This window comes from Macrotis lagotis, chromosome 2 (genome assembly GCF_037893015.1).
Source record: "Macrotis lagotis isolate mMagLag1 chromosome 2, bilby.v1.9.chrom.fasta, whole genome shotgun sequence".
Classification (NCBI taxonomy): Eukaryota; Metazoa; Chordata; class Mammalia; order Peramelemorphia; family Peramelidae; genus Macrotis; species Macrotis lagotis.
Window position 1 is genome coordinate 119,102,895 of NC_133659.1, and position 12,407 is coordinate 119,115,301.

At 35.1% G+C, this 12,407-nt stretch overlaps 1 protein-coding gene and 1 long non-coding RNA gene across 2 annotated transcripts in view; one reads left to right on the forward strand and one right to left on the reverse strand.

Moving 5' to 3' along the window:
• USH2A (usherin) overlaps positions 1-12,407 on the reverse strand; it is a 1,130,853-nt gene that overhangs the window by 654,177 nt on the left and 464,269 nt on the right. Inside the window, exons 30-31 of the mRNA XM_074222669.1 lie at positions 2,325-2,438; positions 237-398 (exon numbers count right to left, since the gene is read on the reverse strand). Of these exons, the coding sequence (XP_074078770.1) occupies positions 237-398; positions 2,325-2,438 (276 nt within the window). The remainder of the gene's footprint in view (positions 1-236; positions 399-2,324; positions 2,439-12,407) is intronic.
• The window catches only part of LOC141513139 (uncharacterized), a 42,923-nt gene that overhangs the window by 1,000 nt on the left and 29,516 nt on the right, over positions 1-12,407 (forward strand). The gene's annotated exons all lie outside the window — the stretch shown is intronic.

Genomic DNA, 12,407 nt, shown 5'->3' on the forward strand with positions numbered 1-12,407 from the left:
GTTAATAATGCCACCTATCTCTTAGAGCTGTCTTGAGGATGAAATGAGATATTTTAAAAATATTGTGAAACCTTAAAGTTCTGTTTAAATGCTATCAATTATTATAATTTTGATATTGCCATTAATATTATTTTAATAGCAATTGGACTAATTCAGAGGTGACAATAAGTAGTCTAGCAAGAGAAGGCACATTACAGATATACCAATAACCACAAGGGGAAAAAATGTCAACCTACCAGTGACAGTGTAATTTTTTCCTTGTCCAGTGTAGATTAACATGTCGTCCATATATAATGAGTATTGAGTTATAATACCATTTGGTTTTTTGGGCAGGCTCCAAAATAGTATCAATGTATTGGGCAGAGACTTGGCTACTGGTGGTTGGACCTCCTCTGGTGCTAGAAAAATAGATTGATAGAATATTACTTGATTCCAGATTTTCAGACTCAAACTATGTGGATGCAAAACAATTATTCATTGAAGAAACCTGGAAGTGCTTTCATGGAAACGTTTTTTGATTATTGAGCAGCCTGTCTATAATTGTTTAAGGAACAATGTTAGTAGCTGTCCTGAATTGATAAGCATGCTCACTGGGGATGGATTGGGTAGTGTTCTCCTTGGTTCAGCTGATGGACATGTTTTGACTTCTACAAAGCATTCATTAAAGGATAATCTTCACTTACTGTCTCATTAAAGCAAGGTAAATTGGCCCAATCCCTTCCCTCTAGTAACTTATAATCTAAGAAAATACTGATATAAATTATTAACAAAGGACAGAGTTGCAAACAACCGCAGACATATTGGACAAATGTAAACATAAAATAAGTAATAATGCACACAATTTACATTATATATAATCAAAGAAAGTAGCAGTGTATTTTTTTAATAGTAGGTAAAAATAGAGTTAAAGGAATTACTTATTCAAATAAAACAAATCATCTCTCATTCAGTTAGTGGTGAAGATTTATTGGAATAAGTAGAATTTGAAAAGGTGTTTGAATTATCACTGAAGAGGAGCAAACTCTTAAGAGTCAAGGACTAAGAATATGACAGAGGGAAATATCAGAAGTAGTTCTAAAGGATATTGAGACAAATCCTTGAAAGGACAGGAAATAGTTTCCTTAATGAGAATTAAAAGGAGTAATGGTATCATCTCAAGTGGACTGTGGGCAAACCTTGTTAGAGAGGGTAAGGGCAATGAGATGATACCCAGGGCCTCAAAAAGAAGAGTTCCATCACCAAAAGGATATGTGAAAAATACAACCTTGGAAGAACTGATATTTTTATTGAAAAGGGGAAATGCCAGTTAAAAGAAAGTTACTTAAATCAGATACAAAGGCACAGGAGCATTACAGAAAAGAATTCATTTTCCTCAACTGAACTCTTGCATGCCTTAGTTTCTTGGATGCCTTAGAAATCTAGGTATTTTTTTCTATAATCAGAAGCTCTGTATAATGATAGTGAGCATTTTTATAGTATTTAAAGCATTTTACATATGTTATCTCATTAGCAGAATTCTCTTCTTCCTAAAGCTTTGAAGTCTCCTAAACAATTTTATACACAGACAGTCCAAAAAATCAACAATTTTCATTCTCAAGAGGGAGATATTACATAACAATGCTTCAAATCATTTGAGAGCTTTTGCTTCTTGAAGCAAAGCATGCTGGTGGTTGAGCAAAGCTTTAACTATTAAGTTGTAAAATGCTTCCTTTTTCTTGCTGCCTTCTTAATGTAAGCTTTTCAAAACCTTAATTTATGCCTGCAATTTGTAAGTTCCAAGTACAACAAAAGTGAGACTTAAGAAAAGACGAAGGAACCCGAGCAGTGACTAATAAATGGCTCAATTGGCATTTGGAGGTTCCATCATACTGAAATAATTGTTGCCCGTGCTGGTGTTTAGCAGTTAAAAGAGACCATGGAAATCAACCGTTTGATTCTCAATTTCATACTGTACCATACAATCAATTCTCTTTAGTCAGACTGTCTCTAGATTTACTTCTGAGCCATAGTAAAATGAGGAAGCTTTCATTAATCTTTCAGATGCTTCATATTAATGACAAGGCTCTTGCATGAACAATGTAACAGCAATTAAAAAGCCCATTAATCTGCATTACAGCTATTAAAGATGCATGTCATTAAAGGGTATGGAGTTTGATTCATTTTCGCACCCCCCAAAAAAATGGAGCAATTATGGTCTGGCAATGCACTTTGTCATCAAATTAGGTTGGGGTTTTCCAGCAAATGGCTTTGCAGCATTTAGCTCTTCTCCTATTTTATTATTCATGACTGAAATGTGGAAGTCAAGACCTTTGAAATTACTTTACCTTCTTGTGGAGTGGAGATGTTCAATGCATATGTGCTCTCAGTACAACCAGCCAAAGTACAGGCAGTTAGGGTTACTGCATAGTTTCTGAAGGGTAGCAGACCTGTCAATGTGCCTATAATATAAAAGAGAAAGATTTACATATTTACAGTAAGCAAATGTTTTCCCAAACACTCATCAGAGATGAGGAGGATATCCATTTCTTCCACCCATTACCATACCTATATACTTACTGCCCGAGGTGTAGGATGACGAAAAAGAAAAAATTATGAGATTGATGTTTCCACCTTTTTTGTAAGACAACTCTAAACTGAAACTGCTCTACTGCACTCCTTAATGTCTTCATTATTATACAGAACAGAAATACACAAAGAAATGCTTATAAACATTATAGTTAAGTCAATATGAACTAATAAATATAAATAATAATTAAGTTAACCAAATATGCTCCTGTTTACATTTTATTTGGCAATTTTAAAAAATAAGATTTTTTGCATTAATCAGAAATTGTAGTATATTGATGTTTAGGCCAAGATATGATAAGGTATGAGATATATGTTATTCAAGATAAGGGACACTACAATTCTTCTGGTCACTCAGATTCACACTCTTCATTCAATGTCTATTACCCATATAGTTCACAAGTCCAATTAATTCTATCTTGATATCTTTTCTTTAAATATTCTCATGCTGCTATTATTCCTTTTAAAAATAATCATCACAGTAGGATTTCCTTTAGAGGAAAATATCCCTATGTAATGAGCCACATTTTTAGGTAGTAAATTGTGTGAAAAGCCAAAATAAGGTCACTTTTTTATCCATCTTGTGGGTGAGTTTGTCTGTTACTTCTGTCATTGTGTCAATCAAAAGATTTAGATTGAAGGCCTGACTTTGCTGCTAAATACGTGAACCTTGAACAAGTCACTTAGCTCCAGCTTTTTTCTTAATTGTTAAAATAAGTATAAAAGTAACCATGTATCTGTCTATCAGAACATATTTCCCAGGCTTATTATGAAGATTTCAAACAGTAATTTATGTTAAGGAATTTGGAACTATAAAGTTCTATATAAATACAAGCTATTCTTCTTATGAGAGGATTGCATTATTCATTAGTCTCAGCCATATCTGACTCCTTGTGAACTCATTTGGAGTTTCCTTAGAAAGATAAAGTGGTGTGCCATTTCCTTCTCCAGTTCATTTTATAGATGAGGAAACTGAGGCAAACAGGGTTAAGTGACTTGCCCAGGGTCATACTGCGAGTAAATATCTGAGGTCAGATTTGGACTCCTATCTACCTGACTCTTGGATTGTCACTATTCACTAGCATCTACCTGACCATGGGGACATAATAGGGTTCAAATATGTAATCCTTTAGCTAATAGCCTGTAGTTAGATAGTAGCATATTGTGCTGAATGGAACTCTTTAGGAGGTATGGATTTCAACTCTAATATAGTCTCAGTCACTAGCTATGTGATATAGGAGAAAATTCTTAATATCGCTGAGTTAAGACTAGCAATCTCTAGGGTGTCTGTCATATTTAACATCTGATGATTTTAACTGTGCAAAATTATGTCTAGGTAAAATTTCTTATCACTTTATTGCTCTTCTTTCTGGTACCATCTCTGGTGTATTTAATGCCATCATACTGCCAACACCAACATTTCACAAAGGTGGTATTTATTCACCAAAATCATTCCTCCATTTCCTTAATGCCCTTCTTTTAACAAAATGTCATAGAGAAAAAATGTCTGGTGAAGCAATTTCCCTTTAGGTAGAAAATTACTAATAGCAGCTTCCAACATCTTCTAAAATTCATCCTTGTCTGATTTCTCCCTGTCCCGGTTTTCCTTATCCTGCCCTTTGCCTTCACTGAGAACTCTAGATCCTTTCTTATTTGCCTGTTGTCCTCCCCACTCTCCCATTTCAATAATCTTTTTTTTTCTGGTGTTAATTGTCTCCTTACCCTACTTGAAACCCATGGTCAGTTATTTTAATGAACCCTGATTCACTCTAAAACTTACTGCCCCTTGACCTTCTTCAGTGTCTATCTTGGCAATCCTCTATCTGTGAATCTTCTATCACCTGTTCTCTCTATTTTCTTTCTCTGCTCTAATGGAATATTTGTAAAAATCAAGAAATTAGGTAAATAGAGTCCATTCATATTCTCTAACCTCAAATTCTTTGTTTCCTGGTAATGCTTTGATTTGATTGATTCAACTCTGTTTGTTTCTCTACTCTCACCCCAGCATCTTCTCCAAATCACATATATATATAAATATATATATATATATATATATATATATAATATCTTTTGCTCTTATCCCAGCCTCCCTCACTCCCTAAATATCTTCCTTCATCCTTTTTTTAGAAAGAACAATAATCATGCTGAGTCATTTTGTCACACCCAGCTTAGCATTCACACCATACCACACCCTCAAGCAGTTACTTATATTATACTATGCCTCATAATTATTTCATGGTTTTTGTTACTAACAATATCCCTGCATAAAGTTTTATTCTCCTCTCTGGTGGTTTGTTTAGTTCTCTAAGAAATATTCTCATCTTAAATATCTTAAAAGAAGAAAAAAAATCTTTCCCTCAACCCTTCTACTTACTAAAGTCATTGTTTTCTTTTCTCTTTTTTGTTACCAAAAATTCCAAAAGAATACTGAACATACCCTACCTTTATTTCCTTGATAATGACTCACTCTTTAAGACTTTGCAATCTAGTGTCTAGAGGGCTAGTGAATATATGATTGATTTTAGAAGTAGAAGACTTGAGTTCAAGTGCTTCTTCCTACTCATATATGTTATATGAATCCTTTTAATATTTAAGTGCCCTAGGAGACTAAGACATTAAATTGCAAAAACAGTTCCTGTATGGAGTATTAAAAGTTCATATGATGATGGGTGAGAGCTGTCAATTAGTCTAGCCATTCTAAAAAACAATTTGTAATTATGCCTCAAATATCAATAGAAATGTATGTGAACTTTAATTCAATAATATCTCTACCAAGCTTATCCCCTAAAGATATCAAAGAAAGAGAAAAATGTCCATAACATTTAAGCAAATATATGTATATATATATATATATATATATATATATATGTACACAATTATTTGTAACAACTTTTTATAGTAGTCAAAAAACTGAAAACTGAGAGAGCACCCACCTGTAATCAGTAGCATTTATATAGCACTTTAAGGTATCCCACCATTCATAACCACCCTGTGAGAGAGATACTATTGTTATACCCACTTTACAGATAAGGAAACTGAGGCTGAGCTAGTGAATTTGTGAGGCAGGATTCCAATTAATATTTTCCTTATTCCAAGTTTCACCCATTATTTAATTGCACCATCTACCTTCATTGTTACCCAGTGGGGAGTGAATATGTCCTTACATAGAATATTAATTTAATGTAATTAAATTTAATAGCATTAATTTGTGCCATAAAAATGATGAAACTGACAGTTTTAGAGGAAACTAGGAAGATCTCTGTGAACTGATGCATATTGAAGTGAGCAGAACTAAGATCAATTAATACAATATGAAGAAACTTAGAAAGATTATAGAATTCTGTTAATGCAATGAAAAACCATGATTCCAGAGAACTGAACATGATTATGCTGTCTACCAATAGAGAGGTGATAGAATTCAAATAAAGAACAAGATATACATTTTCAGAATTGCTGAACATGACAATTTGCTTTACTGGACTGTGTATTTGTTATATTAGTTGACTGTCAAATTCTGGGGCAAAGAAAGATAACAAAATACTATAAAATATATACATATATGTATTCATTAAAAGAAGAATTACAAGTCTAATATTTTTTTAAAACTTTGATCTCTTCTTCCTCAATTTTGTTGGTGTGCAGTCATTCAATCATGTCTATTCTTCATGACTAAGTGAACCACAATACACAATTATGGTCAATGGATTTTTCTTGGAAAAGATACAAGAGTGGTTTTACTATTTCCTTCTCTAGGATTAAGACAAATGGAAGTGAAGTGACTTACCCAGGAACACACAACTAATACATGTCTGAGGCCAGACTCAGAACTTGGGTTTTCATGATGCCAGGCCTATTGCTTTAGACATTGAGTCACATAGCTGCTACCCTTTCCCCACTATTATGCTACCAAAAGTCATTTAGCTCACTAATGACTTCTAACTGTTAAAATTAATGACCTTTTCTCAATCTTCATATTCTTTGACTTCTGTAATACTTATTTTGAAAAATCCCTCTTACATTCAAGACCTTTCCTCTCTTGGCTTCCATGGCATTGACTTAACTTTGTTCTTATCTCTCTGACTATTCCTTAGTTTCTCCATTCTCTGCTTCTCCTTCCAAGCTTTTAAATTTCTATGTCCAACAAAGTTTTTCTCTTAACCTCACTTCTTATCTCTTCTATACATTATGTCCCATCTGCTGCAATGATTTTGATATAATTTCCTTATGGATGATGCACAAATTTGTATCACTATTACTGAGCTCCAGTCCTCCATTTACAACTTGCTAGACAATTCCATGTAATTCAAAAATTCACACTCAGAATACCTACAAATGAAATTTTTTCATCCTCTTTCCCAACTAAACACCAATTCTTACTGTTAACTACTTTATTTCTATTCAGACAACCAAGTTTCATCCATTTATCAAGGCAGAAAACTTGAGTCATCCTTTATTCTACTTTTTCTTTTGCTTTCACATCCCACCAATCATTTCCTAGTCACTACCTATGAAATTTCTCTGTCATCTAAAACTTTTTTGACAACCTAATTATTGACAAATTATTTGAAGCACCTATTAATTTTTTCTTAGATTATTGCAAAGTGGTCTCCTCCAAGCTACTCTTGTTTTAATGCCTTCTACACAGAATAAATAATTAAAGCTTCATGGAAAAACTGAATCTCAGAGTTGGAATGTCATCTAGTCCAACTCCTACAATCAGAGTTCAAACTCACTCTCTCTCTCTCTCTCTCTCTCTCTCTCTCTCTCTCTCTCTCTCACTAAAACATAGTCTCTAACATTTTTCCCAACCTTACCTCTCATTGCTCCCCTATATATAGCCTATTTTCCAACCAAATTATACTATCTGCCATTCCTCAAACATGTTCAGTGATTTCTGTCACTGATTTTCAAAGCTGTTACATAGAGAAGCAACACTCAATACAAAGGAATGAATGCCCAATGGGGGAATTGTGGAAATAGGAGAGGTAGGTAAGAACAAGATAGTCTGGAAGAAGGAAGTTTTCTAAAAAACACTAAACCATACCAAATAGATAACAGTCTATTGCATTCATGCATAAAATTGCCTACAGGTACAATGGTGCAGCATCCTAATGAATAAAAAGATTTAATTACTCTCCCTAAGGTCTTTATTATCAAGGAATTAATAGGGCACTGGGAAGAATAAAGTTTGTGACCTTATAGAGGCATAGATAAAATAAGCTATAATATCAGTTTAGTCTTTCATTCATTCAACAAATATTTATTATTGACTCTATACAAGGTACTGCTTTTTACTAGATGCACAAGCTGCCTCCTATGGGGGCTACTATATGGAAATTTTAGCTATATATACACATATGTGTGTGTATATATGTGTGATTTAATTAATGTTTTGAGTTCTTTGGAGTCAAAGAACTATATAAATTTAAAACTATTATTCTTGTTGAAAAAATAATAAAAATCTGTTCCAGAACATTACTTAGCACTTTTACAGGCAAGTCTTCAGAGAGATTATGAACAATATCTTATTATGAAATAATTCCCTCCCAAAACATGACTAGGGCTTGTTGTTGAAACAAAGGGTAAATCAGAATACAAAACAAAGGGTATGAAATATAAAACTTAGGGAGAGCCATACCAAATCAAATATCAACATGAGATTCGCCAAATGACCTTGGACATATAGTTTAACCTTTCTTCCTGCTGTGACAAAAAAAATCACATTTGTTGCATGTGTAAATCAAGGATTCTAGTCTCTGGTGCTTTCCCCCTTTAAACCTTGAGGCCTTTGAGAAAAGAGAAGCATTGCTCGCAGAATCCTTTTTTCACCCTGATGTTTTGTGCATTGCTGGAGAAATTTGCCAAGCAGGGTTTCATTGGAAAGTATCAAGCTTCTGAAAGAAAGATGCTAGACTGAAACTAGACCATCTTTCAAGTCATTTATCAAAGTGCTCACATTTCCCATTTCAAGGCAAGTGAAACAATAATAAATATTGGGAAAGGAGAGCTGAAAAAAAACTGGGGGGGGGGAAGAAAACAGATGTGTGGGTTTTTGCCAGCTTTTATTACCACATAGAGGACTTTGGACAGTTTGTAAATCACACTTTTTAAAATGTGATGTATATTCTGAGGTTGAGATGGCATTTCCTTCATATTTCCAAAAAAGATCTTGCAAAATTCTGCCTCCAAATTCTGTCAGGACAGAAGAATGGTGCTGGAGAAAGATCTTATGAGATTAGTGTGGGGTAGCAGTGTGCTTTAGAGAAGACCTCAAGGTTTTGCAATTTTGCTTCTAGGTCACCATTTAGGGAAAGAGTGAAGACAAAGAGGCAACTACTCAGGACATAAATCTGTAAGGCAAAAGTGGACAGCATTGCATAATGGAGAAGATTACTAAACTTGGAATTAAAAGAGCTGAATTTCAACCCTGGCTATGGCTTCCTGTGTAATCTTGTCTTTGATTTCCACATGTATAAAATGTGAAAGGGGCAGGACCAGATGATCTTTACTTACAACTCAGATACTTAGGGAGTCTTAGTACTTGGGGAAGATTCTGCCAAGGTAGGAGACTTGAGATTCACTAAGTGACCTTGAGAATGGGAGTATCCTTTTTTACTCATTTATCTCCCATACTAAGAGATCTCCACGTGGAACTGAAGCAGATATTTATAAAAAGGACTCATATGCCCAAAGGAAATAGACAAGATTCTCCAGGAGTGTGTAGAGCCATGTTAGAGATGCCACTGGGGACCATTTAATACATGAAACTAGTAATTTACCTAATGGTACCTTTTAAAGTGTCTAAATCACACTTAAATATTTTATCTCCAGTAGAATAGGTTCACTATGATACTAAATCATCATCAGAAAGCATTTATCACCATTTCCTCATCTGTGACTCTAGGCATAGTGCAGTAAAAAGCCCTGCTCAATAGGGGGCTTCCAATCTAAGACAACATTGACTCTGAAAGACCAGCAGGTAATGATCATGCATGTTCTAATTCCTCAAGGTCAATTTCAGATGCAACCTTCTCAGAAAAACTTTCCTTGATTTAACACACTGCAAATGATCTCTCTTTCCTCATTATTCTTAGACTTTGCTTAGATTCTACCTTTGTCCTTTTCACCTTCGACGTTATACCATGTTTATGTGTGTGCAAGTCATGGTCTCTCCATATTATATTTAAGAGCCTTGAACCCAGGGACTCTTTTTTGAACTTTGGATTTTCAGGGTCTAACAGTACCTTTTGCATGGTAGACAATCAGTAACCGTTTATCAAATTAAATTGCAGTAAAACAAATCTTAGACACAATACAGAAACAAGTAAGTTGGATTAAGTACAAAGAACATCTTGGCAGAGCTTTCAAGCATTGGTATAGATCCCTGAGATTATGGATTTCTCATTTTAGAAGTTTTCACAAAAAGAGATCTTTCTTTCTTCGAACCATTTATGATTGACCCTGCCTAAAACCAGCAAGAAGAGTCAAGTGACCTCTAGACTTTTCTTTTGGACAGAAGAGTCTATGAAAAGAAAAGAGGGTCAGCAATATATTAGGAAATCTGTCTATCTATTCTGGTAATGGAAGAGGGTGATTTGGAAGAACATTGGATAAATGTAGAGTAAGCATTATTGATATTTTAAAAGTGTTAGTGTCCCATGTAGCAAACACAGGAGTGTTGGCATATGTATTAAAATCACTGGCACCAGCAGGTTCAGAAATCTCTGTGCTAAGCGCTAAAGCACTTTGAGAAAATCTGACATGCCACACCAAGGGAGTTGGAAGAAAAGTAAACACATTCTTTTTTAATTGCAACCCCAGGCCACTGAGTGGGTGAAGGAGTCCAATAAAAAGGTAACTGAATGACTATCTATCTGTCACCCCCATGTGTGCATTGAATGCATGCATACGCACACACACGCACACACACAAAGACATTCACATACATCTTTTTTACACTTTAGAAAAGAACTCAAATTCAGGTATCAATCCCTGTGGTATATAGTAATTTTCAAATTCTACCTCTTGACAGGGGAAAAGGAGAGGGAATGGAGCAGAAAAATGTTATCTTCAAACTACAGAAAGCACATAATTCTGTTGTTATTGTATTAACTGGAAAAGAAATCTGTAGCAGCACAGTATCACTTGTGTAGACAGATGTGGAGATTTACCCTCGCTGGTGGCTGCTATAGTTTCCCAGCTATCACTTTGCCATTAAGAATATGCCAGGGGAAGAGATGGATGGAAAGATGACTAGAACAATGGATGGAAGGATGGATGGATGGATGGATGGATGGATGGATGGATGGATGGATGGATGACTGTTTGGTTGGATTGATGGATAGATAGGTTTCCTCACATTTTTTACTAGCTCAGGAAATATTCTAACCAGATACGAACAGTTCCTTTTCCAAATCTTCCAGAAGATTCTTCTAGACCATTTTGTGGATTCATAATTTAGCTCTGCTACCTTATTCTGTATTTCAATCTAAGGTTTTGAGAATTCATGATATTTAATAATATGAAATCTTTTTTCTTCCTTTAAGAGATGGTAAATTTGACTGCCTCCTAAACTTCAAGTTTATTCCTCACTTCACAACAAATCAAGTCCATTAGCATTTTTTTTATTACCTAGTATATGCTGTGCACTGTACCAAGAACTGGAAAAAATTTAACAAGACCCATTTGATAGGTGAGAAGCTCATCACAATCATTAGGTAAAATTAACAGATTGCCAGGAGCACACCATTGTATGATGTGAATTTATAAAGACTAAAGGAGAAAGAGTTCCTGTCTAGGATGGACTATAATTGAAAGGATCTTCAGAAAGATGTGGCAAGATCTTTGAGGGTCAAAGATCCTATGTCTTCTTCCCGCTTCTCAATCTTCACTTTTACCCTATCAGAGAAACTAACCTTATATTCTGTTCAAATTGGAAACAAAATACATATTGCTGAATGACTAATGTACATTTATTTTTTATCCTCTTAGGTCCTCTTAGAGAGCTCCCTCACTGAAAAGGTATATTCCTCTCCTAGGGAGAGAAAGAAGTAATAGGCAAAGACATGGTTTCTTCCCGCTGATAGATTATCTCCAACACTTTTCTCCCTTTGCCGCTAACCTCAAATTTCAAAGGAGCAAAAGGGAAAATATTAATAATTGGAGGCAGCCTAACCACCCAAGAGAAAATCACTGCTGAATTGACACCAGCTGTGCAAGCCTTTGAGACTCTAAAAGGACTATGTTTGCTGAAAGGCAATAAAACAGGAGAGAATGAGTCTGCTTTGATGCTGAAATTTTACTATTAACTCCTGTGACTGAATGTCGACAGACACAAATGGGGAAAGTATCTTGAAGCAAAATGGCTTCCTTTTAAAAACCAAACTCATTTTGGGCCAGGCAAAAATACAGTTTTTATTTACACTCTTCAGCAAACTATCCTTTTTTTCCCCTCCTCAGCTGCCAACCTAGGTGTTTGGCCAGCATCCACTGTAATCTGTTCTCCTTCATTATGTTAATCTGTGGGCGGAAAGATTTCTGTCATCTTCGAATCGCTTGTACAGCAATGGTAAACACCTTGGCCTGTCTGTAATTGGACAGGTGTCTGCATTGATGTCACCCAGCTTTTAATTCAATTAAAGAACTGGCTGCTCTGCTCTCATTACCCACTCATTTCCGCTGCACTTTTAGTCTGGCAGTGAAATTTGCACATAGCAATTGCCTACCCCAGAGTCCAATGTCAGCAGTCCCATAACAAAGATCATCCTTGATGTTCATGCCTTATTTTTAAGGGACTCAGACAAGCAATCCAATAATGTTTCAAAGTCTTGTATACTACCTGA